This window comes from Stylophora pistillata, chromosome 9, assembly GCF_964205215.1.
Source record: "Stylophora pistillata chromosome 9, jaStyPist1.2, whole genome shotgun sequence".
Taxonomy (NCBI): Eukaryota; Metazoa; Cnidaria; class Anthozoa; order Scleractinia; family Pocilloporidae; genus Stylophora; species Stylophora pistillata.
The window spans coordinates 8,857,687-8,884,713 of NC_142527.1; the positions used below are offsets into that span (position 1 = coordinate 8,857,687).

The 27,027-nt window shown below is 38.8% G+C and overlaps 1 protein-coding gene and 3 pseudogenes across 1 annotated transcript; all 4 read left to right on the forward strand.

Annotated features, from left to right (window-relative positions):
- The first annotated feature begins 1,469 nt into the window (after positions 1-1,469).
- Positions 1,470-6,434, forward strand: LOC148723098 (uncharacterized; annotated as a pseudogene).
- A 1,439-nt stretch (positions 6,435-7,873) lies between these two features.
- On the forward strand, positions 7,874-9,742 carry LOC148723099 (uncharacterized; annotated as a pseudogene).
- Positions 9,743-9,766: 24 nt separating this feature from the next.
- Positions 9,767-14,437, forward strand: LOC148723100 (uncharacterized; annotated as a pseudogene).
- Positions 14,438-19,543: 5,106 nt separating this feature from the next.
- LOC111340681 (uncharacterized) lies at positions 19,544-26,794 on the forward strand. Its single transcript, XM_022947567.2, has 2 exons — positions 19,544-19,607; positions 20,932-26,794. The coding sequence occupies exons 1-2, from the start codon at positions 19,544-19,546 to the stop codon at positions 25,272-25,274; spliced, it is 4,407 nt and encodes a 1,468-aa protein (XP_022803302.2). The 3' UTR covers positions 25,275-26,794.
- Positions 26,795-27,027: the final 233 nt, after the last annotated feature.

Consider the following 27,027-nt stretch of genomic DNA (forward strand, 5'->3'; position numbering starts at 1 on the left):
ACGAAAAAGTCTTCTAATTGAGATGAACTTTTTCGAGACCGTACTTTCCCTTTAAGAAAAACAATCATAGCAGATCGTTCTTCGGAAGAAGAACGGGAAAGTTTGGCAATCAAAAAATCAGATGACTACGGTTGCCCATAGAAGACGGTGGCCCATAGAGGACATGCCACATTTTTTTTTTATCGCGCGATAAAATTAAAATATCGCGATAAATGAAAATTATCGCGCAATAAACGAAAAATTGTCGCGCGATGATTAAGAATTTATCGCGCGGTAAATTCTATTTTATCGCGCGATATTTCACGCTCAGCGTGTGCGTGATATTAGTCACGCAGTCAACACAGTAAGATGGTGTTGTAAAGGTATTCTTAGAAAGGACTTTTACTTTTTATTTTAATACATGTATCCAGGGCTGTATTACCGCCTTACGTTGGCAATGGCTTGCTTAATACTTTTCTAGGGGAACAATGTTATTAATCTACAATTCTCTTGATCTGGCTTACTCAGAGGTCCTCACTTTTCTTTTGTGTTTTCATGCAATGGAAATAAGCTTGCGCCAGCTGAAACGAGTGCTTAGGCGTCATGGTCTATTCTTTAGATATAATATAGTGAGCAGCACTTCTTCGAAAAGTAGTTGTAAAACTTCTTTATTCTCCGACGCGTTTCGTCTTACTGTCGTATACTTCTTCAAGGAGTTTTACAAGTAAAACTAGACACCAAAGTTAGTGGCTATTACAGGAGCCAATGACCATAGAGGCTTGGCCGAACCTACGAACAGAAAAATTTAAAACGTGTAAGGCAAGGTGAGAAAAATATTTTGGGGGCCATGGTTTTAGCTAATATGCATGCAGGCGTCTAGTTATACTTATAAAACTCCCTGAAGAAGTTTACGATAGTTGGACGAAGCGCGTTGGAGTATAAAAAAGTTTTACAACTATTGTTCGCAGAAGTGCTGCTCCCTTGTCTATATTTAAAAAATTGTCCGTTGTCGTCTACGGAAACAACGTGCGTGACAGCCAATTACGTCACGTAGCAAGTTTCCTATTTATCGCGCAATGAATACTAAATTATCGCGCAAGAATTTTTCATCTGTCGCGCGATAATTTATCCTTATTGTGCGATAATTTCCATTTATCGCCTGATATTTTGATTTGGCATGCCCTCTATGGGCCACCGTAGAACATAGAGGACATGCCCCATTTTTAAAAATTAATTACGCGATAATTTTTAATTTCTCATGCGATAATTTCCATTTATCGCGCGATAATTTATCATGTATCGCGCGATATTTTGATTTTATCGCGTGATTAAAAAAAAAGATGTGACGTGTCCTCTGTGGGCCACCGTAGAGGACAGCAGGATTAAGAAAAGTTTTAATTCCAAATGAAAAGCGCTTTCATTAACGATGATACTCTTGAAATTCTTATGCAATTTCTTATAAACACTTAATGAAACTCTGATCTGTAAAAATTTCAGGTTCAAACATTGTGAATGTTTATGTTTCTCTTCATGGAAATGACACTAAAACTTGTGGAAGTCAAAGTCTCCCTTGCCAGTCCATCGCTCAAGCGGTTCGTCGCGTGGGCTATGATGGGATCATTTATCTGGACGGCCGTGGGACCAAGAAACGCCCATATGGTTGCAAAAACGATCGAAATATTTTAATGTATCATCCAGGTATTTACGTGAACAAGAGCTTGACTGTTCGGAGCTTCTACTCCACCCCACACGTTTCATGTACAGGAGGATTTCATTTCCAGAAGGCAAATGGGATGCACCTTACATTTACGTTAGAGTTTTCAGGAATCGCTTTTCAACAAACTCCACTCAACTGTAATGACTGCCAACGCATCACAATCCACAACTGTTGCTTTCATAATGCTTCAAGAGCCTTGGGCATCAAAATACAGAACATTACATCTTTCCAGCTTGACATTAAAGGTAGTTCAACTTTCCAAAACAATTCACAATGCATCAGTTTCCTTTTACTCAATAACACTAAAGGAAAAAGTCAAAATGTTACACTTACAATCAAAGATGTAGTCTTTAAAAGAAACGGTCTTTACTGGCACTCTACTGGAAGAGAAATCGTAAAGATCAGATCTGTCGCAAAAAAAAGTTCTTGTCCAGTATACATTCACGTTTTTTGCACTAAAGTTAAAAGTTCTTACAATGGAGGTTCCTTCCTACATCTTAACGTTCCAAATGCGATTACAAACGAAATATTCGAAGATGTCGATCTAAATCACAATGGAAAAAGTCACAGAAATCGTCTACGACGTTTATATTTCTCACATGCTAGAGAAACTAAAGCAAAATTCATCTTCCTGACCTGCCATAACAACCTAAAAGCACAATGCATTGTGGTTCAGTCAGACAGGGCTGATATATTCATTGCAGAATCGCTTTGTTACAACCAATCTGCAGCTTTAAAAAGTTCGGGTTCTTGCTTGTCTCTAGAGGCTGGTATTAGTGCATCGTTAAGAATCGTAAACTCCAACTTCCATAATAATGAAGCTCGTGCTGGCGGATCACTTTTTGCCAATAGCAAACACGGAATTTTAAAAGTCGACCTCGCCAATGTTACATTTAGTAGATGCAAAGCCAGAAATGGTTATGGATGCGTAATATCAATTGCAAGAACCGTTCAAGGCTCGGAAAAAATCCAGTGGGGTCCTCACAAGTTAAATTTTACGCTCAGAAATGTAACAGTTCAACAATGGGAAGGAAATCCTGGACAAAGAGCATAAAGATGCATTGCTATAGACGTTGTGCTAGATGGTGGAATTGTGACATTAGAGGGATCCACGTTCATGAAGGACATGCTAACAACAGGCTACGGAGCTTTCAGTCTGGTTACCACTGGAGGCAAAAGTAACATTACAATTTCAAAATGCGTTTTTAAGGACACTTCAAAGGAAGCAACGGGAGGAAATATAATCTACATAATCTCCAGAAATGGCAATGCGGGGATGGTAACAATTTCGAACAGTCTAATACAAAACAAATTAAACAATAAAGTAGCTTTGTTCATTAGTCCCAATTACCGCATTAAGCTATTCAACGTTACACTCATCTCTCATAGATATGCATTACAAACTATACAAAGACCGGCGAAAAACGGTTCTTTTCCAATTGACATTTTCATCGATAAATGCTCCTTTATCGATAATATATACGACGCCATGTTCACATTTCACGGTCAAACATCAGTTCAACTAACCATTACAAACACGCTTTTTAGCACGAGTAAAGAAGCATTTAATTGGGATGACAATGGCCGCAGCTATGCTATACGCCTGATGATACCACCTCTTGAGCATGTCAACTACTCAAAGGCAGTCATCCAACTCGACAACAACGAATTCCTCCATAGATCAGCCAGCTATTTTGCTCTCTTTTTCGCGGGCCTCAAAAACGTGACAGTTAAACGATCGCTCTTTCGCAATTGTCGTTCCAGTGCTTATAAAGCCGAATTGACTAATAAAAAAAAAGGTATATTTTACGAACCAGCCGCCGGCGCCATTTCTGTTTTATTCAATCCAGACAAACCGCACAGTCTGGGATGTGTGAAATCTAAAAGGACTCATGGGAAACACCCTTCATGGTACTACGATAGCCATGTGCTCTTTGAAAATACAAGGTTTGAAGAGAACTTAGGAATCGAAGTTGGGGCTGTCCATATTAGTAATGGCTTTACGGTATTCCGACGATGTGTGTTTCGCGACAATTTTGGCATTCGTAAAAGTGGACACGTTCATTCTGCATATGGAACTGGTCGCGTAAAATTCCAACATTGTTCTTTTTTTAAGACAAAGGAAAGTGGGACAATTTTAGACAGCTCTCAATTTGATAAAGGTGTCTTCCTCTACTCTGAAAGTGGAGGTCCCTTAATACTTGAAAACACATCAATGACCTCACTAACATTTAACAGGAGTACGTATGTGATTGTTGACATTTCCGGTGGGGGATCTGTTCAAATGGATGAAAAATCGGGTATGAAATGTAGTGAAGGAGAGGATCTCGTATTGGAAAATGGCACTCATTTTCAATACACCGAGAGAAACAAGAGCATTTGTGTATTAAATGTTACCGTTTTGAAATATTTGTGCAAACCCTGTTATCCAGGCTACTACAGCCTTCAAAAAGGGGTTTCCGAGGGCTTGTTTGTGGCTTCCAGGGCTAAGTGCCATCCATGTCCATTTGGAGCCACTTGCATTGAGAGTAACATTGCTGCGAAACCAAACTTCTGGGGTTATGTAACACCTGGTGATCAATCAATGCTCAAATTTATTGCCTGTCCGGAAAATTATTGTTTATCAACTTCTTCTACGAGCTACAACAGCTGCCGAGGAAACAGAAGCGGTACTCTCTGTGGACAATGCGCAGAAGAGTTTACTGAGACTCTTTTCTCCACTGAATGCCGCAAATCTACAAAATGCAACGACTATTCTGTGTGGATTGTGACCATACTTTTAGTAATCATGTTAGCTCTTTATCTTTTAACAAAGCCCCCGATACTGCGCACCCTGGTAAAACAAATATTCTGGTTCAAGGAAACAGCTGAAGACCAGCCAAGAAATGAAGTGCACGGGATTGGTGGTGGTGAACATTCCGAGAGTGGCTTCTTGAAAATAACCTTTTACTTCTATCAAGTGGCCGAGACTTTGATAGTAGGTTCTCTTGAAGACCTTATTGGAAAAATTCCTTTTATTCCTTTTGTCGTCTCTGCCTACAACTTCCATGTTCAAGCCATCAATCAAGAACTTGGCTGTCCATTTCCCGGACTCACTGCTGTGACAAAAGAGCTTTTTCTTTCTGGTACAGTCTTTTTAACAATGGCTACCCTTGTTTTCATTTATGCTGTGCATTATGTCGTCAAAATGTTTATGGGAAGAGAAAAGCCGTCCCTTAACCGTTACATGGCCGTTGTTATGGAAGTGTTGTTGCTTGGATACGAAAGGCTTGCAGAAACGACCCTTAAGCTGGTGCACTGCGTCCCCATTGGATTTGGAAAGAGGTTATTCATCGATGCTAATATTCCATGCATGCAATGGTGGCAGTATCTTCTTCTTGCATACATTGTCATTTTTCTAGTTCCTTTCATCTTCGTTCTTTACTGGGGATCTTTAAAGCTTTACAGATCTTCCATTACAGAAAGAGAGTTTGTTGCCGCCAGCATGATTCCGCTGCCATTTCTTATATATTGGCTTCTCAAGGGAAGGCTGAATAGGAGAGGCGTTGAGTCTTCTGGACAGCAGGTCGTCAACACAGATGTTTTGGACATACTCCATGGTCCTTTTCGACCGCCAACCGATATTGATAATGGCACACTTTACTGGGAGAGCGTTTTGATTGGTCGAAGGTTAATCCTCCTCGCTTGTAGGGCGTTCATCACTGATGTTATGTTATGCATGGTCGTTTTGTCTGCAGCATGCCTTCTGATAACAATCCATCATGTTTTGAAGAATCCTTATCGACATCCTATGGCGAATAATGCGGAAACATTGTCCCTTGTAACCTTATCTCTCATTGCCATCACCAATCTGGCCAAAGCAACTCCATTATCATTTGGCATCACAACTGACGGACTGAGGGAGGCTTATCTAAAAGGTCTGGAGTGGTTTGAGGTGTGTGCCTTGGCATTTGTCCCAGCCATAGTATCCGTTTTGATCGCTTTCGCTATTTTCTCTCAGCTGGCAAGGTTTTCTCTTTACGTAATCAAAAAGTGTTTACGTTCTTGCTGGAGGTTACGTTTCTATCCATGGGACACGGAACAAGATGAAACACCTCTCTTAATTAACGAGGAATATAGCTTGAATTAACTTTAAAATGCAAAGATAGGTGCTTTAATTTGATGGCTAATTTACCCCACAAAATGTCTACCTAGTATGATTGCATTTCGTATGTCTTGCGTTTGAGAGCGAAATTATTCTTCATATGTTTTTAGTAGTCTTGTTCAAAATTGTGAACACTGCTTTGTTGATTTTTCGGTTCATTACACTAGCAGATGATTCTGTTTTCAAATTAGCTTCCTTTATCAGCCGATTAGCATCGGGGAGGAAAAAGTTGTTTGAATATTTCCCTTTAGAACTCCACCGGATTCTGGGAGTTCAGTCTTTATTGTAAATTAGTCGTGAAGTTTAACTTCTTGTTCCCTTATATGAAATACATGGAACAGTTAAATCAAGAATTTGATGTTAGCGTTAAAAGGTGGTTTTGCCTTACAACTCAAAAGTGTTAAGTTGGAAATGCTTTATTGACTTACCGAAATACCATATATACTGTTTAGGAATAAATTACAAATAAAAGCAGTTTATGCGATTTATATAGAAGTTCAAAATACAACAGATTTTAACCTATTCCGAGTTCATTGAAAAAGTGTTTTGTAAGTTTTCTTCTTGGATTGGAAATAAATTTCTTTTTGAAATTGTTTTAATTGTCTGCTACAGTTCACTCAATTCGTATCCTTGGTGGTCAACACGCATTTAGCATAATCCTTTATTTTGACCAATTAAAATTTCAAATTTTTAAAAGTACAAAATACTGAGCTAAGAACTGACATTTCATGATAAAGGGACCTTTCTGAAGACTAGTGAGTAGGATCTTCCCTTGGAATTTTTACAGGCACTTTATCCTCGTGTGCACTGACCTCACGTCCTTGAACTCTTTATGTTCAGCCGGATTGCAATTTGAAAAACATTTGAGCCTTTATTTAAAGAAAAACCGACGGTAAAAGTTCACAACAAACATGGAGGATAAAACCAGTCGAAAAACCTCGTGGTAACTAACTGAACGGCGCATGCGTGCACGCGATTACATCATAATACGTCGGAACACTTTATTTCTCTTTTTTTCTAGTATAACCCTTTATTTAGACAAATCAAAATTTCAAATTGACGAGAGCAAAATGGTCAATGATAAAAGCATTTGTTTTTTTCCGCTTTTGTCTGTTTCCTGATTTCCGAGCCTCGAGTTACTTGTGGGTGGAGTTGTTTCTCCTTGTTTTCTTTTCATCCTCCTTCCACAAAAAAATCAACGCTCAAAATGTCAATTTCACCTATCGCACAGTGGAGAAAGAGCCATATGGTGGAACTGCTACGGCCACAATCCACCAAACTGAATCAATTCATTTATTTAAAGAAGCTTTTCATCCTTTGATGTTGACGTCTGATTTAAAAGATTAAGCAGTTGAAGAAATATATCGGCTGCAAAGCATTCACACCATCAGAATATCAGAGGCATCCCTTTTTTTTTTTCATTAAATGATTTCCGTGTTTTTTTTTTGCCTAATTTCCTGAAATTCTTCTAGTAATAAATCTATTGTTGAAAACGATTGTCCACGTAGACTGAGTTTACTTCAATTTTCTCGGTAACAAGTTGCGTTCTTGAAAGTGAATATTGTCATTCATCCAGGTTAAATTCAAATCAGAAGTTTTGAAAGCTTTTTCTGAAATTTTGGTCTTAATTATTAACAGACGTTTCGACTGAAACCATCAGTCTTCATCAGTGTAGTTTGTCACGTGGTAGATCACTATCACGTGACAAACGTCGAAAAACGGAGACAGTGCCTCGTTGCGTTCTTGTGGAGCGTAGGCTTAACAAGAAATAATCATGAAGGCGGTTAAATGAATGGCGCTACGAATGGGTCCTTACTCAGAAATAGGAAAGTTTTGAGTCCTTAATGCGCTGAAATACGCTTATAAACTTCTTTCAAATCAAACTAATAAAATTTAATTTTTGTCTTCTTTTCAATGTTTTGCCACCTGCGAGACGGTGCGAACCGTTTGGCTGTAAGAAGATCGAGTCTACGAGTTACAGGCTCTGGAACATTCTACCAAATTAAGTGAGTCAATTACTATTTACCACAATAAGACAGAACAGGAAGTTGTAACGACACCAGAAAATGTAAATTTGCTTTTCGCTTTCGAATTGGATTTAGTTTTTCTTGGCCCAACGGACGGGATTTTCGTGGCTTAACTGAACGGGCCAATCTTAAGCACAAGAATTAATCATGAGGGCTAAGTGTTAAAAGGTTCAATGGCGTATGTAACCCTGAGTTTGTTCGCCGCTCTCTTCGTTTTGGCATTGTTAAGTAAAAATTCAGGTAATTTGTCATTGCCCAAGTATTTTTGTCATCTAATGGTCATTGCTTTCTTGCTAAAATCATTTTCGTGTTACTTCTTCAAATCTATGCTTATTTTGGAACTTCGCTTAAACTACTCTTGGACAGTGATTCCAGTAATTTGTTTTTATTTGAACAAGAATAATGGTAAAACAACTTTAATTCACTTGGTTTAAAAGGTATGTAGCTCACTTTACTCTCTTTAAGCTTGTTTGCTTTAAAACCGAGATTATTGTGGTCAATTTTAAAACTAATTAGAAATCTCACTGATGGTGATCAGATGAAAATATCAACCGATATGAAAAGCTTCTACTCTTAGTACAAATAAACAGAGGTCGTTCGCTTTCCTTCCACACCAAAATCCCCCCTCCATTAATTATGCTCAGACCTCTCGCTGAGTTATCGACAAATTCCTCAGCTGGAACCATTTCAGTCGCTCAAAACGTTGCAACAAAATTATAATCATGGAGAATAAGCTTTCATAGAATCATTATGAGCTCTCGAAAGTTGTGTTGTTTCCCGTCGTTTTGTTCTCTTTGCAACTTTCATCGCGCGTTATTTTTTTATCTATCGCGCGATAAGTTTCATTCATCGTCCGATGATTATTATTTATCGCGCGATACTTTGATCTCATCGCGCGATAAAAAAAAAAAAAAAAACAAAAAACATTTAAAAAAATGTGGTATGCCCTCTATGGGCCACTATAGATGACAGCAGGACTGAGAAACTTTTTAATCTTAAATGAAAAGCGCTTTCATTGACGATGATAGTCTTGAAAACATTATGCAATTTCTTATTAATACCTAATGAAACTCTGATTTGTAAAAATATCAGGTTCAGACATCGTAAATGTTTATGTTTCTCTTCATGGAAATGACACTAAAACCTGAGGCAGCCAAAGTCTCCCTTATCTGTCCATCGCTCAAGCGGTTTATTTCGTGGGCTGTGGTGGGAATATTTATCTGTACGGACGTGGGACCAAGAAACGCCCGTACGGTTCCAAAAACGGTCCAAATATTTTAATGGGTCATCCAGGTATTTATAATTACGTGAACAAGAGCTTGACTGTTCGGGGCTTCTACTCCATCCCACACGTTTCATGTGCTAAAGGATTTCGCGTGCACTTGCCAGTTGCGTTGGTGCTGTCAGGAATCGCTTTTCAACAAACTCCACTCAACTGTTATGATTGCCAGCGCATCACAATCCACAACTGTTCCTTTCATAAGGCCTCAAGAGCCTTGGCCATCAAAATACAGAACATTACATCTTTCCAGCTTGACTTTAAAGGTAGTTCAACGTTCCAAAATAATTCAAAATTCATCAGTTTCCTTTTACTCAATATATAACACTAAAGGAAAAAGTCAAAATATTACACTTACAATCAAAGATGTAGTCTTTAAAAGAAATGGTCTTTACTGGCACTATACTGGAAGAGAAATCATAAAGATCAGATCCGTCGCAGAAAAAGGTTCTAGTCCGGAATACATTCACGTTTTTTGCGGTAAAGTTAAAAGTTCTTACAATGGAGGCTCCTTCCTAGATCTTAACGTTTCTGTAATGATCCCAAGAGTATCCAAACAAACAGATTTAACTCAACTAGTTTCATTGCAAACGTAACATGGTCGCCGCTATCAAAAACACATGGTTTTCTCCTATCCCATCATACTTAGCGGCCTAATACTTTACAGTTTCAAATTCGATTACAAACGAAATATTCGAAGACGACTTCAAAGTGAAGTAAGTGACAAGATCCGAAGGCATAGTCTACGACGTTTGTATTTTTTTATAACAAGGTAGAGAAACTAAAGCAAAGTTTATCTTTCTGACTCGCCATAACAACCTAAAACTGACAATGCATCGTGGTTCAATCAGACAGGGCTAATATAGCCATTGAGGACTCAATTTTTTACAACCAATTCGCAACTTCAAAAAGTTTCAAGTTGGGTTCTTGTTTGTCTCTAGCGGCTAGTATCAGTGCATCTTTAAGAATCGTAAACTCTAACTTCCTCAATAATGAAGCTGGTGCCGTCTGATCACTTTTTGCCAATAGCAAACGTGGACCTCTGAACGTCGACCTCGCAAATGTTACATTTAGTAAATGCAAAGCCAGCAAATATGGATGCGCAATATCAATTGGAAGATTTGTTAAGGGCTCAAAAGAAAGTCAGAGGGGTCCCCGCTGGTTAAATTTTACGCGCAGAAATGTTACTGTTCAAGAATGGGAAAAATCCTGGGCAAGAAACATACTGGCGCACGGCTATAGACGCTGTACTAGATGGTGGAATTGTGTCGTTAAAGGGGTCCACGTTCACGGAAAAGATCCTATCAAGAGGCAATGGGGCTTTTAGTCTTGTTACCGATGGAGGCAAAAGTAACATTGCAATTTCAAAATGCACTTTCAAGGACATTTCAGAGGACGCAACGAAAGGAAATATAATCTTCATAGACTCGACAAATGACAATTCAGGATTGGTAACAATTTCGAACAGTTTCATAGAAAACAGAGAATACAGTAAATTGGCTTTTTTCATTAGACCCACGTACCGCATTAAAGCATTCAGCGTTACATTCTTCTCTCTTAAGAATGGACTACAAACAAGATCAAAACCGCCTAAAAACAGCTCTTCTCCAATTGATAATTTTATTGATGAATGCTCCTTTATCGATACTAGACATGACGTCCTATTTACATTTCTTGGTTGAACATCAGTCCAACTGATCATTATTACAAGCACGCTCTTTAGCACCAGTAACGAAGCATTAAATTGTGATGATTGTGATTACAGCTATGCCCTTCTCCTGATGATCCCACCACTTAAGTATGTCAATTTCTCAAAGGCAGTCATGCAACTTGAATTAATGAATTCCTCCATAAATCGGCCAGCCCTCTTATTCGAGGGCTTCAAAAACGTGACAATAAGACAATCGCTCTTTCGTAAATGCCATGTAAGTGCTTATCAACGCGATTGGAGCTATCCTAAAACAGGTTTGTTGTACGAGCCAACTACCGGCGCCATTTCTGTTTTATTCAATCCAGACAAACCCCGCAGTCTGGGATGTGTGAAATCTAAAAGCACTCAAAGGACACACCCTTCGTGGTTATACGATAGCCATGCGCTCTTCGAAAATACAAGGTTTGAAGACAAATTATGAATCGAAGTTGGGGCTGTTGACATCAGCAATGGCTTCACGAGATTTCGAAGATGTGTGTTTCGCGACAATTTTGGCATTCGTAAAAGTCGACACGTTCGTTCTGCATATAGAACTGGCCGCGTACAATTCCAACACTCTTCTTTTTGGAAGACAAAGGAAAGTGGGGCAACTGCTTTAAACGGCTCTCAATCTGAGAAATGTGTCTTCCTTTATACTGAAAGCGGAGTTCCCTTAATACTTGTAAACACATCAATCACCTCACTGAAATTTAATAGGAGTTTGTATCCAATTGTGGAAATTCCAGTGGGGGGTTTGTTTACATGGATGAAAAGTCGAGGATGAAATGTAATAAAGGAGAGGCTCTTTTCTTGGAAAATGGCAAGCATCTTCAGTATACGGAGAAAAACAAGAGTATTTGTGTATCAAATGTTACCGTTTTGAAATATTCATGCAAACCCTGCTCATATTGGATGAGCGTGAAGCGTGGCTTGCCTCAAGGCAGCGTCCTGGGACCCATGTTTTTCAACATGTTCCTCAATAACCTCATCTTTCACATTAAGTCTGTAAAACTAAACACTTATGCTGATGAATGCCAACTGCACACATCTGACGTAGACCCAGTAGCCTTGGAAAAGAGGATCAATCATGATGTACAAATAGCAAACAAATGGTTCGAAGACAATGGGATGAAAGCAAACCCCGCTAAACACCAAGGGATGGTTCTTGGCAAAACCGATTACCCTTTCTCCTTCTCAACCATAAGATGCCTGGAACTTTTTGGAATAATTCTTGATAATGAACTTAATTTCAAGGAACAAATATCCTCTGTCTGTAAAAAAATAAATAATCAGTTCAGTGTCTTCAAAAGATTTGGCAAACCTATTGCTACCGAAACTATGCTTCGCCTTTATAAAACGTTTATGTTACACCATTTTCACTACTGTTCAATGATATGGCACTTTTGTAATTCAGAGTACTATGTCAAACTGGACACCTTAAATAGATGTATTTTAAGATTTGTTTTAAAGGACTGGGACTCGAACTATGATGATCTTTTAGACATGGCAGGTGTGTGTGGTTTAGCCAACAGGAGGATACAAAATATGATGATTTGTATATTCAACTGTCTCCATCTTGATAAATATCCGTGCTATTTGAAACAACTGATCAAGCTAAGATCTACTGCTTACTCCCTAAGGGGCACCAATATTTTATCACTTCCTAAGCCGTTTACAACCACATATAGTCTAAATTCTGTTAGCTATTCATCTGTTAAGTACTGGAACTTCCTCCATGACCACTTTAGAAAGACTGTAGATTATAGTAAATTTAAGCGCAAACTGTTAGTGCACGGTTTCTGTTAATATTACATTAATATTACATTATATTATTATATTAAGGATTATTATATTATTTTATTATTATATTATGAATTATTTTTTATCTTTTTAGCCTTGTTCTTGCTGTAATTTGTAAAATTAGTAATTAGGATCGGAGATACTAGCTTGTAAGTTACACTGAAATCCGAGGATAAATAAAGCTTAGGTATGTATGTATGTATGTATGTATGTATGTATGTATAAAGGCTATTACAGCCTTCAAAAAAGGGTCTTCTAAGGCTTGTTTGTAGCCTCCAGGGCTTAGTGCCATCCATATCCATTTAGAGCCACCTGCATTGAAAATATCATCGCTGCGAAACCAAACTGCTCATTGCCTGTACGGGAAATTCTTGTTTTATCAACTTCTTCTACGAGCTACAACAGCCGCCAAAGGAACAGAAGCGGTACTCTTTGTGGACAATGTGCAGAAGAAGGGTTTACTGAGACTCTTTTCTCGACTGAATGCCGCAAATTTACAAAATGGAACAACTATTCCGTGTGGTTTATGACCATACATACTTTTCACAATCATGTTGGCTCTTTATCTTTTGACCAAGCCCCCGAAATTGCGAAACCTGGCTAAATAAATCTTATGGTTAATTTAACAAAACAGATAAAGATCAACCAGCTGATACTTTGATAGTAGGTTCTGTTGAAGAACTTATTGGAAAAGTCCCTTTTATTTACTTTGTCATCTCTGCCTACAACTTCCATAGTCAATCCATCAATCAAGGACTTGGCTGTCCATTTCCAGGACTTACTGTTGTGACGAAAGAGCTTTTTCTTTCTGGTACAGTATTTCAAACAATGACTACCCTTGTTTTCATTTATGCTGTGCATCTCGTGGTCAAAATGTTTATGGGAAGAGGAAAGCCGTCCCTTATCCGTTACGTGGCCGTTGTCGAGAAAGCGTTGTTGCTTGGTTAGGAAAGGCTTGCAGAAATGACCCTTAAGCTGGTGCACTGGTCCCCATTGGACTTGGAAAGAGGTTATTCATCGATGCTAATATTCTATACATGCAATGGGGGCAGTATCTTCTTTTTGCATAAATTGTCATTTTTCTAGTTTCTTTCATCGTCGTTCTTTACTGGGGATCTTTCAAACTTTACAGAAGGTCCATTACAGCAAGTGAGTTTGTTGTAGCAAGCATGATTCCGCTGCCATTTCTTATATATTGGCTTCTCAAGGGAATGTTAAATAGGAGAGGCGAGGAGTCTTCTGGCCAGCAGGTGGTCAACACAGATGTTTCGGACATACTTCATGGTCCTTTCATCCTCCAACCCATAATGATAACGAAACGCTTTACTGGGAGAGCGTTTTGATTGGTCGAAGGCTAATCCTCCTCGCTTGTAGGGCGTTCATCACTGATGTTATGTTACGCATGGTCCTTTTGCCTGTAGCATGCCTACTGATAACACTCCGTCATGTTTTGAATAATCCTTATCGACATCCCATGGCGAATAATGCTGAGACATTGTCCCTTGTAACCTTATCTCTCATTGCTATCATCAATCTGGCCAAAGCAACTCCATAATCATTTGGTATCACAACTGACGGAGTGAGTGGGGCTTATCTGAAAGGTCTGGAGTGGTTTGAGGTTTGCGCCTTGGCATTTGTCCCAGCCTTAGTTTCCGTCATGGTCACATTCGCCATTTTCTCTCAGCTGGTAAGGCTTTCTCTTTTCGTGATCGAACATTTTTTACGTTGTTGCTAGAGGTTACGTTTCTATCCATGGAACACGGACCGAGAGGAAAGACCTCTCTTAATTACTGCTGCATAGGCCTCGAATTAACCTTAAAATACAAAGATACTTTTCTTATGCAATAAATGGCTTGAACCCGGGGGTAACATGTGAAAGTGTAGTGTGATCGTCCGGGTGAGTGTAGTCCTGAGAAGGACTGTTGTCGGTGGTAGTGACTGACGTTTCCACAACCTTGACTCTGATGATGACTTCCGCACAGGTTGTCGAAAAGTCAGTCACTACCACCGACAACAGTCTTTCTCAGGACTACACTCACCCGGACGATCACACTACACTTTCACATACTTTCCTTAATTTGATTGCTAATTTGTCTCATAAAATATTTCAGCCTAGTATGATTGCATTTTGTACGTATGCTATTAGATATTTTGTCCAGAATTGTGAACACTACTCTGTTGATTTTGCAGCTCATTACAAGAGCAGATGATTTTGTTTTCATAGTAGCTTTCTAAAATTAAATAATCGTTCAATTGATCTGAACAGAAACAGGCGTTTTTCTAGGATGGGCGACGAAAAACTTTTCTTTTTTTAATATTTCCCGCGAGAGCTCCTCCAGACTTTGGGATCTCAGTTTTTATTATAAATCAGCTGTGGTATGTCACTAGTGATGAAGTTAAATCTTATGTTACCTTTATCGACACTTAAAGTGAAGCTAAATGAAGAATTTAATGTTAGGATTAAAAGGTGGTTTTGTCTTACAACCCAAAAGTCTGAAGATGGATTTACTTTGCTTACTTACCAATTGCTATGTCAACTGTTTAGGACATCTCCAGAAATCGGGCCCGTTACGAAATGTCAGGGGTATATCGTATAATAGACGATTTCATATGGCGGCGGTGGAAGTGAAGTGAACACGTAACTTTTTATTTTCAGAGAAGGTCTGAAAAAACCACCAGAGAAGGTCTGGTACCTTTCTATCGCAGAAATCCATAGGAGACGTCAAAACAAGGAAAATGGTGACCAAATTGTGCAGTTTCTGGGACTTGTATCTTTTGTGTTCTTCCTTCCTAAAATAGGGGTATTTAAAATGGCGTATTTGGCGCATTTGGCGTATTTGGCTTTTGAGCTCTGTGAAAATACGAAGAGTTTCCCCGCTCGAGGAAAATTTGTGGGCCAACATATTCGACCGTTTACGAGCGATTTAGTTGAGCAAACTTCTGCAGAATGCATATTGATCTACGCAGTTGCGAATCTTCACAAGGTTGTTTCCACGACAAAAGAATTGTAAAACCTAGTCGAAGCAGATTTTAAGAGTTTGTATGGTAAAATGGAGTCAGAATTATGAGTTTACTGTAAACCTTGGGAAAAGGTAGGCTTTAATTTGAGTATTTTTTTTCCTAGCGATGGACGCTTTAACCGATGCAGGCTGCATTTCCATGTACGCAGCGAAAGAATATCCCATTCTTAGACAACTATTTTGATAAAACAATCTTTTCCCATACATTTTATACTGTTTCGGTGCCATTTGCTTGTAACACGAGAACCGCCTCCGCTGTATTGTCCCAAATTTATGGCAATAAATAAATTGAGAATAAAAGCAGTTAATGCGGAGGACATATAAGCTTATAATGCATGTTCTATTTTATCCCAAGTTCAATATTAAAGTACTTTGTAGACTTTCGTGATGGACTGGAAATAAATCTGTTATTAATAGTTTTTGAATTGCCTCCAAGAGTACACTCAATTCATATCCTAAGTGGTGGTCAACACGCATTTAACATAACCCTATATATATTTTCACAAAGTAACTTTCAACATTCACAAGGAAAAAATACCTGAGCTAAGAAATAATATTTCTTTCAACAATAAAGGGACCTTCCTGAAGAACAGTGGGTACGATCTTCCCCTGGAATTTTCGCAGGCACTTTATCCTCGCGTGCACAGCCCTCTGGTCCTTGAACTCTATAGTTCTCATTTTTAGCGCAACCCTTTAGTTAGACCATAGAAATTTTCAATTGATGAGAGCAAAATGTGCAGTGTAAAAGCGTTCGTTCTCTACCGCTTTTGTCTGCGTCCTGATTTCCGAGCCTTGACTTACTTGTGGTTTGAATTGTTTCTCCAGATTTTCTTCTGATCCTCTTTCCGGAAAACGAACACTTAAAACGTCAACTTGACCCGATGAACAATCGAGAAAGAAACATGTCGTAGAACTACCACAGCTAAAACCTGTGTGCGATTTACAAAACATTCTCCGCCATCCACTTTAAATAGCGCAAAGTTTATGTTCAGACGAGTGCTGACCGGGAAACTGGGTTCAATTCATGAATTCCAGACCAAATTCTCCTGACTCCAAAACTTACTTACTCGTACTTTTTAGTCCAAGCTATCTTTATTTTCTGTCGAGATCGCGTTCGAAGCTAACAACTTGATTTCGAGAAGTAACTTTGGCGTTTAAGTCTCTGCATTTTGTATATTTAGGGGGCCAGACTTGACCAAATCTATACAGTTACTCTATATAAACCTTTCGTACCATGATATAACCCCTTTTGAGGGGAAACCTCAGCGTTGTGTTATTCGTTTCAGAGACTGCCGTCTTTCAATCTCGAGTCCTCGCCATGCTAGCCGCAATATTTCTAATTCTCTTGTTCGTGAAAGTCGATTGAAAAAGAAGGATATTCACGTCTAATCACTACGACGCTACAGGGTTAGAACTGTCACATGACCAGTCAGTGGGAGAATTTACTGCTAAGCCCGAGTTCCCAGGTCCGAAGGGGTCCTGAGCAAGAAAGTAGCCATTGAAAAATGTCACTTTTCAAACAGCTCAAACAAAAAGCAAGCCTAGCCCAGAAAAGGAATTTAACAACGAAGACCCGGAGCAAGAAACTGTCTGCTAATTTGTTACAGCCACACTGTAACATGTATCATGGAACACAGGAAACTTCATGTCCGATTAGAATTATATCATAGCTAGCAGAGCCGCGCAATCAAATTCAGTATACGTAAGGGTGCTCAAAATCCCGATAGTGCACGCTGATAGCGTGAGCAAATCGCTTCGCCAGAAAATTTTATTTCGCGCGGGCGGCCCTTGTTCGCGCGGGAAAAAAAAATATATTTTGCGACAATAATGGATACAAACAGAGACTCGGCCCACCAATCCCAAAACGAAGACAATTTTCCGACTTTTTCGCTTGGGCTAGAGTTCTTAAATGGGGCAGAAAAAGAGAAAAACAACGGAAAAATTTGAAATAAAACCAATTCCTATTTTGCTTAATATTTCGCTCACCGCGAACAATCATTTCTGATATTGTTGTCCGTTTTTCGCGTCGGATTGATGCACAATTCCACCGGCAGTATAAAAAAATATGTTAATTAGGGTGTGAAAATAGCAAAAAGATTCCATATTGCCGTGAGTCTGTCCAATATTAGATCACAGATGATGTCAAAATGCGGTAGGAACAAAATCGTGGCACACGAGATGCAGGTTGCAATAAAGTTTAATCAGGATATTGCGACATATTTCTGAGCACATTATTATTACAAAACACAATAGGGTAGTAAAACCTAGTTGAATACACGATAGATAGTATCAGGTACAGCGGTATTTTTTGAAAGTATATGTACTTCTGCCAATTTTTAAAAGTGTGAGTAGACTTTGAAAAACCTTTTTTTAAGCATGCTGTTTAAAAGATTAAGTGTTGTGATTAAACTGGTGTTTTTAGCACAGGTTATATTGTATAGCTCTTTATCAATGCTCAGTGCGGATCGATACTCATTGCGAATCATTATTATTGTTATTGTTATTATTATTATCATTATTACTATTATGGCAGTATATACACATCTGGGTGCCGATCCTACTCACTCAGGTTAGGCGTTGACCGTGGCTAGCTTATGTCTTATTTACATACTAAAATTACATGAAATTACTGATCTGCTATTATTATTATTATAATTATTATTATTATTATTATTATTATTATCATCATCATTATTATTAACCGGTAAAATGGCATAAGATACTACCGAAACAAGTAGACAGTGTCTGGAGACGTGCGTAACAGTTGCCGTTAGCGACAAAGGAGATCGTTTCATGGTCACGTGACTAAAAAAAGATGTTAGCACAAAAGGACACGTGATAACATTCCTTCGCAATTCTTTGCCCGCGCTTTTGTTGTCTGTCGTCGTGTATCCCCTTTCGTTTTGTGATACAACATGATCCAGCTCAAAAAGTGTTTTATAATATTTCTTTTCCAGAAGATCGATGCGAACTAATTAGAACGGACGAAACTGAGGTGTCTAACTTCGAGACCGGATGCGAATCGTAAGGAATAGGGGTGAGGTAGAAGTAAATGTGTGCTCATGCAGTGTTTTCTGAGCGTCACCAACATTTTATTAACACGTCAAAGTTTTTTTTTTCCGGAGGTGGTGTCACGTAAATTAGACCAACATGCCAAGTTTAGTAAAAAGAAGCAAATTACGTAACACGTAGGTTATATGTGACTAAGCCTAGATTGCAATCTATCTTTGATTCTCACTGAACGAAAGGGTGGTCCGCGTTTTGTGGAATACCACCTAAGATAGCTAACAATTATTTTTATACTCGATAGCTTTTGTGGACTCTACCCTGTTTTTATTCTTGAATCTTCAGGAAAATTTGCGTGTCATCTTTTTCATGTTGACCCAAAGGAATCCAGTAGAGGGGCCTTCTGAATATTTCTTATGTTCTTGCCGGTAAGAGAAAAGCTTTTGTTACCCAAGCACAAGCAGACACTATAATAATTCATGCTAAGTGCCTTGTAAATAGAAGGGTTTATGCCAGAAGAAAAACGGAAAACTACTCCTATCAAACAAGCCATAATTAGACCTTTTCAATAGGGAGCAGTAGCCATATAAACGCATCCACTAACGACTTGTTCAGCTCAACTACTACCTTACATGCCACTGATTACCCACGAACTGGAGATTTGAAAAAATTGTATCAAAATAAAATGTTATAGTAAATTAGTAACGTTTTAACTTATGAAGACAAAACAGGAAGTTGTGACGACACCCGAAAATGTAAATTTGCTTTTCACTTTCCGGTTTTACTGGTTCGAAACTGTTAGACCGGCCACTCATAATCACAGAAAAATCACAGAAAAGAATATCAGAATTAATCATGAAAGCTAAGCTTTGAAAAGTCTAATGGCGGGCGAAAATATTTTGATACCGGCTCTCTTTATTATGGCATTGTCAAGCCAAAGTTCAGGTAATGTGTCGTGAAGCAAATCTTTTTCTCACTCGATGGTGATTATTTTACCGTTACAGGGTACAGGATCGTTTCCTTGTTATCTCTTTAACTCAATGCTTATTTTGGAAGGTAGGCTAGGTCTTATTTTAAACTATTCTTAGGCAGAGACTCCGATCGTTTGACATCATCTGGACGTGAATATAATTTAAACAATAGCTTGTCTCTAATTCTTTTAAGATGTTTTTATTGCTTGGTACACTCTCTCCAAGCTTGTGTAGTTAAAAACCGAAGTTATTGTGGTTCATTTTAAACCTTGACTGGTACTCTGATAGGATATGTAACTTTCATTTGCTATGTGAAACTTTCATTCCAAGTATTAATGACATTGATTAACATAAGTGGCTAGCTTCTATTCCTCTTCAAATCAAACGAAAATCGCATTGAAGAGAACGAAGCGTAATGCTCTCCGTAAAACAGACGCTGAAAAAAATGGACAAAAAACAAAACAAAAAAAAGACTAGCGTAAGGCGTCGAAGTCTAGAGATAAATAAAAAAAAAATAATTAGCTGTTTGCTCAATTTTGAGCATAAGAAAGTGCAACCCGTCATTAAAAATGTAAATTTTTTAAATCAAGAGCTTTTAAGCACGCGCTTACGATGTGTGAAGCGTTACTGAAGTGGAAAGGTTGCTGATGTATAGAGACCCATTTATTTCTGGACTGGTTGATAAAGGAAACAGACAAACTGCAAAACAAATAGATTGATTTTTCTAGATATGAAATGATATTTGAGAGTTGAAGTCGAAACGAAATGTTACCCACAATTCGTAGGGCAATCCGTACATCTCTATGTGTTCCTTCGACGTCTTCGGTCGACCGTTATACAAGTATTGAACTCGTCGCGTGCTGTTTAAATTAAAGGGGGCAAATTGGTCCCCAGATTCCCTTGGACAACGTTCTGGCGCCAAAAACGGTGTAATTACACCAGGGTTTATCTTTATGAAGTACACACTAAAACTATTATTACACTATTCGCAAATCACTATGCGTCATCAAGAAATCGTAACATCTCTTGCCAACATTCATATATGCATCCTTGCAGAGAAATACTGCTAACTTATAACTGTACATAATTGTACAAAAATATTTATGGCAAAAAAAACCATAACAGCTCGTTTTAGGGAAGAATTTTGGAACGATGAAATTAAATAGCAGCACGGCTGAGAACGGTCAAATTATAGATAAAATAACGTTTATCGGTGATGATAATCTGGATATCTCCTTGCAAATCCCCTTGCAATTTTCTTGATATACTTTTTAAACTCTGATATATAACGATTTCAGGTTCAAGCTATAGGAATGTTTACGTTTCTCTTTATGGAAATGACACTGAAGCGTGTGGCAGCCAAAGTCACCCTTGTCGGTCCATTGCTCAAGCGGTTCGTCGCGTAAGCTATGGCGGAAACATCTATCTTGAGGGACGTGGAACCAAGAAACGCCCGTATGGCTGTGCTAACGGTGGCAATACTTTAATGCATTATCCAGGTATTTCCGTGAACAAGAGCTTGACTTTTCAGGGCTTCTACTCCACCCCACACGTTTCATGTACAGAAGGACTTCATTTTCAGAACGAAAATGGCGAGCAACTAAAATTTGAGTTGATGCTGTCAGGAATCGATTTTCAACAAACTCCAGTTATTTGTTACGATTGCCAGCGCATCACAATCTCCAACTGTTCCTTTCATAATGCTTCAAGAGCCTTGGCCATCCGAATACAGAACATGACATCTTTCCAGCTTGACATGAGTAGTTCAACGTTTCGACATAATTCGCAATGCATCAGCGTCCTTTTATTCCATAATTCTAAAGGGAAAAGTCAAGATATTACACTTAAAATCAAAGATGCAGTCTTTGAAAAAAATGGTCTTTCTACCGGGAGAGAAATCATACAATTCAGGTCAGCTGCAGAAAAAGGTTCTCGTCCAGTATACATTCACGTTTTTGGCGGTAAAATTAAGAGTTCTTACAATGGAGGCCCCTTCTTCGATCTTAAAGTTGCAAATGCAATCACAAACGAAACATTCGAAGACGTCGAGATACATCACAATGGAAAAAGGCACAAAAATCGTCTACGACGTTTATATTTCTCACATGCTAGGGAAACTAAAGCAAAGTTCATCTTCCTGAATTGTCACAACAACCTAAATGCACAATGCATTGTGGTTCAGTCAGACAGGGCTGATATAGTCATTGAAGAATCGCATTGTTACAACCAATCTGCAGCTTTAAAGCGTTTTGGGTCTTGCTTGTCTCTAGCGGCTGGTATAAGTGCATCTTTAAGAATCGTAAACTCTAACTTCCATAATAACGAAGCTCGTGCTGGCGGATCGCTTTTTGCCAATAGCATACACGGAGTTCTAAAAGTCGATCTTACCAACGTTACATTCAGTGAATGCAAAGCCAGAACTGGTTATGGATGTGTAATATCAATTGGAAGAACCATTCAAGGCTCGAAAGAAATTCAGTGGGGTCCTCACAGGCTAAATTTTGCGCTCAGAAATGTAACTGTTCAACAATGGGAAGGAAATCATGGAGAAAGAGTATACAGGTGCGTTGCTATAGACATTGTGCTAGATGGTGGAACTGTGACATTGGAGGGATCCACGTTCACGAAGGAAATGCTAACAAAAGGCAATGGAGCTATTAGTGTGCTTACCACTGGAGGAGAAAGTAACATTACAATTTTAAAATGCATTTTTAAGGACACTTCAAAGAACGCAACGGAAGGAAATATAATCTTCCTGAACTCCACAAATGGCAATGCAGGGATGGTAACAATTTCGAACAGTTTCATAGGAAACAAAGAGAACAGGAAAGTAGCTTTGTACTTTAGTCCCAACTACCGCGTTAAGCTTTTCAACGTTACATTCATCTCTCATAGATATGCATTACAAACAGTACCGACACCGCCAAAAAACGGCTCTTTTCCAGTTGATATTTCCATCGATAAATGCTCCTTTATCGATAATATTCATGACGCGATGTTTACAATTCATGGTCCAACATCAGTCCAACTAACTATTACAAGCACGCTTTTTAGAACGAGTAAAAGAGCATTTAATTTTGATGAAATTCATCACAGCTACGCCATTCGCTTGATGATACCACCACTTAAACATGTACATTTCTCAAAGGCAGTCATCCAACTAGAAAATAACGAGTTCATCAATAGATCGGCCAGCTATTTTGCTCTCTTATTCGAAGGCATCAAAAACGTGACAGTTAGACGATCGCTCTTTCGCAATTGTCGCGCCAGTGCCTATAAGGCCAAGTGGAGTAATAGTAGAACTGGTTTATTTTACGAAACAGCCGCCGGCGCTATTTCTGTGTTATTCAATCCAGACAAACCGCACAGTCTGGGATGTGTGAGATCTAATAGCACTCATGAGAAGCACCCTTCATGGTACTACGATAGTCATGTACTCTTTGAAAATACGAGGTTTGAAGAGAACTTAGGATATGAAGTTGGGGCTGTCCATATCGGCAACGGCGTAACGGTATTCCGAAAATGTGTGTTTCGCGACAATTTTGGCCTCCGTAAAAGTGGACACGTTCATTCTGCCTATGGAACTGGCAGCGTAGAATTCAAACATTGTTCTTTTTTAAAAACAAAGGAGAGTGGGACCTTTTTAGACAGTTCTCAATTCGATAATGGTGTCTTCCTCTACTCTGAAAGTGGAGGTCCCTTAATATTTGAAAACACATCAATGACCTCACTAAAGTTTAACAGGGGTACGTATGCGATCGTTGACATTTCTGGTGGGGGATCTGTTCGCATGGATAAAAAGTCGAGGATGAAATGTAGCAAAGGAGAGGCTCTTTTATTGGATAATGGCACGCATTTTCAATATTCGGAGAAAAATAAGAGTATTTGTGTATTAAATGTTACCGTTTTGAAATATTCATGCAAACCCTGTCATCCAGGCTACTACAGCCTTCAAAAAGGGGTCTCCGAGGGCTTGTTTGTAGCCTCCAGGGCTGACTGCCATCCATGTCCATTTGGAGCCACCTGCATTGAAAGTAACATTGCTGCGAAACCAAACTTCTGGGGTTATGTAACACCTGGTGATCAATCAATGCTCAAATTTATTGCCTGTCCGGAAAATTATTGTTTATCAACTTCTTCTACGAGCTACAACAGCTGCCGAGGAAACAGAAGCGGTACTCTTTGTGGACAATGTGCAGAAGGATTTACTGAGACTCTTTTCTCAACTGAATGCCGCTTATCTACAAAATGCAACGACTATTCTGTATGGGTTGTGACCATACTTTTAACAATCATTTTGGCTCTTTATCTTGTGATCAAGCCCCCTATACTGGACACCCTGAGAAGGCAAATCTTCTGGTTCAAGAAAACTGAAACAGATGGAGATCATTCAATGGATGACATGGGCGGCACTATTGGTGGTGAACATTCCGAGAGTGGCTTCTTGAAAATCACCTTTTATTTCTATCAAGCAGCTGAGACTTTGATAGTAGGTTCTGTTGAAGACCTTATTGGAAAAATTCCTTTTATTCACTTTGTTATCTCTGCCTACAACTTCCATGTTCAATCCATCAATCAAGGACTTGGCTGCCCATTTGCAGGACTCACCGCTGTGACAAAAGAGCTTTTTCTTTCTGGTACAGTCCTTTTGACAATGGCTAACCTTGTTTTCATTTATGCTGTGCATCGTGTCGTCAATATGTTTTTGGGACGGGAAAAGCCGTCCCTTATCAGTTACATGGCTGTTGTTATAGAAGTGCTGTTGCTGGGATACGAAAGGCTCGCAGAAACGGCCCTTAAGCTGATGCACTGCGTCCCTATTGGATTTGGAAAGAAGTTGTTTATCGATGCCAATGTTTCGTGCATGCAATGGTGGCAGTATCTTCTTCTTGCCTATATTGTCATTTTTCTAGTTCCTTTCATCGTCGTTCTTTACTGTGGATCTATCAAGCTGTACAGATCTTCCATTACAGCAGGAGAGTTTGTTGCCGCCGGCATGATTCCGCTACCATTTCTTATATATTGGCTTTTTAAGGGAATGCTGAAAAGGAGAGGCGAAGAGTCTTCTGGCCAGCAGGTCGTCAACACAGATGTTTCGGACATACTTCATGGTCCTTTTCGTCCGCCAACCCATAATGATAACGGAACACTTTACTGGGAAAGCGTTTTGATTGGTAGAAGGTTAGTTCTCCTCGCTTGTGGGGCGTTCATCACTGATGTTATGTTACGCATGGTCCTTTTGTCTGCATCATGCTTACTGATAACACTCCATCATGTTTTGAAGAATCCTTATCGACATCCCTTGGCGAATAATGTTGAAACATTTTCCCTTGTTACTTTATCTCTCATTTCTATCATCAATCTGGCCAAAGCAAGTCCATTATCATTTGGTATCACAACTGACGGACCGAATGGGGCTTATCTGAAAAGTCTGGAGTGGTTTGAGGTGTGTGCCTTGGCATTCGTCCCAGCGATAATGTCCATTTTGATCGCATTCGCTATTTTATCTCAGCTTGTGAGGTTTACTCTCCTTATAATTGAGCAACTTTTGAGGTGTTGCAGGAAGATACCCTTCTATCCATGGTACAAGGACCAAGAGCAAACACCTCTCCTCGCTACTGCTGAACATAACTTGAATTAAAGTTTAGCCGCTTATGTACACTTCCTTGATCTCTTAACATTCTATCAAAATCTTAGCATAAGGCAATTTTATTGTAATTGTTCCGGTGATTCGAAAGATGTCACGTTCAGCTTGGTAAAGGATTCTGTCATATCTCGCTATAATCTTCTCGCTCAAGGTGATTATAGTAGTGGTGCTAAATTTCAAAATGGCTCCCCGGCGTTTTACCACTTTTTCGCAAGAAGCGACAAACGCAATAGTCTATAATTATATACATATTTTAAATTTTATAAAGCAATGGAATTATCTAGGAAACCTTGTGGCATTGCTGGTACAAGGTTATGGAATCGCTAATGAGGGAATGATTAACAGTATGGTTAGCAAATGTTAAAGGTAGCAGGTGGGAGGTGGTGTATGGGGGTCTTAAACGAATCCCCCCTCATATGAGGGGGGATTCGTTTAGGATGGGTTTGCGTTAAGCTGCTTTCGATAAATAATTGATTTGAGGTTAATGATTGATAAAAGTTATTCGTATCTGCCTTGAATCTGATGGACAATAACAATAATCACAAAAGTAAATGCCAAAATAATTTGATGCCATAAAAACTTGACCAAGTTATTGCAAAAATACAGTAAATATTGTAAAATATAAACTAAGGTGAAGTTCCCTCTCTAATATAAGCTTGATAAATACAATAATTACTGAGGTCATTTTCACAAAATTACCTAATGAAATACCAATTTGCCAATTGGTGGCTGGAACCAATAGAAGTACATGTTAAGGTATTTAGATGCTTGCTAAATTGATGGGTAAACATTTAGAAGGAATTCAAACTTTAGATACACAGAATAAGAAGTGTCTTACCCACAAGGCCAACATCCACTTCTAAAAACACTTAGGAAACAAAAGAAAAGATCACGAGATAAATTCTGTAACAGCAACTCATATAGGCAATTTTGATAATCGAATATTTGACCACCTTGATCTCAACTGTTATGAGCCACTAATATGTTGAGACCGTGACAGGGGAAAAATAAAAATGTGTAATAGAATAAGGAAGATAGTAAGATTTGATTTAGGTAAATAAATAGAAAAAAGAAGATGTTTTCTGTCTTGGTTTTAAGCACGCCTCTTTAAAGGGAAAGTAAGGTCTAGAAAAAGTTGACTTTCCTCAAAAGTTCCTTACTTGCATTATCCTAAATGGCTGTTCATTTGAGCTAAAAGGTTTTTAGTTGCGAACAATTACGTTCCAAATATCGGCATTTTACAAATTGAAAACCGCCATCTTTATTATGACGTAACTATGTCGTACCCATAGTCAAGCATGCCGATTTAAACCGCTGCTGAGAGGGATGTAAACAAGGAAAAAAGCGGCGAGGAGGGTGAAGAGAGCTCTGCTGATTAAATTATCGACCTGGATTTTGATCCGGCCGAGAGGGTGTAATACATTTATTTATGTTTAAACGAAACATGACTCGTCTTCAGTGGAATTAGATACACCTGTAGTAGAGAAAGTGAGAGAAAAGTCAGCAAAATGAGTTTCAAGAAGAAGCGTTGACCCACTCAGTCGCTCACGTCTTGGAAATTGTGAGTGGTTCTCTTGCTGTAACTGTCAAGAGAAACCTACGGAAAACGAAAATGTATGCCTCCGAGAATTAAATGTACTGGAGCTAGGATTCTTTAAAGGAAAAAAACCCTTACCTCTCAAACTCAGTCGGTGTCCTACACCGACTGAGTTTGAGAGGCAAGGGTGTTTTTCCGTTAAAGAATCCT

Bases quoted from the DNA above. Each gene is read 5' to 3' on its own strand.
- LOC111340681 (XM_022947567.2), top strand. From the start codon at position 19,544: ATGGCGGGCGAAAATATTTTGATACCGGCTCTCTTTATTATGGCATTG. The intron at 19,608-20,931 runs GTAATGTGTCGT...TAACGATTTCAG, and splicing joins ATTGTCAAGCCAAAGTTCAG to GTTCAAGCTATAGGAATGTT.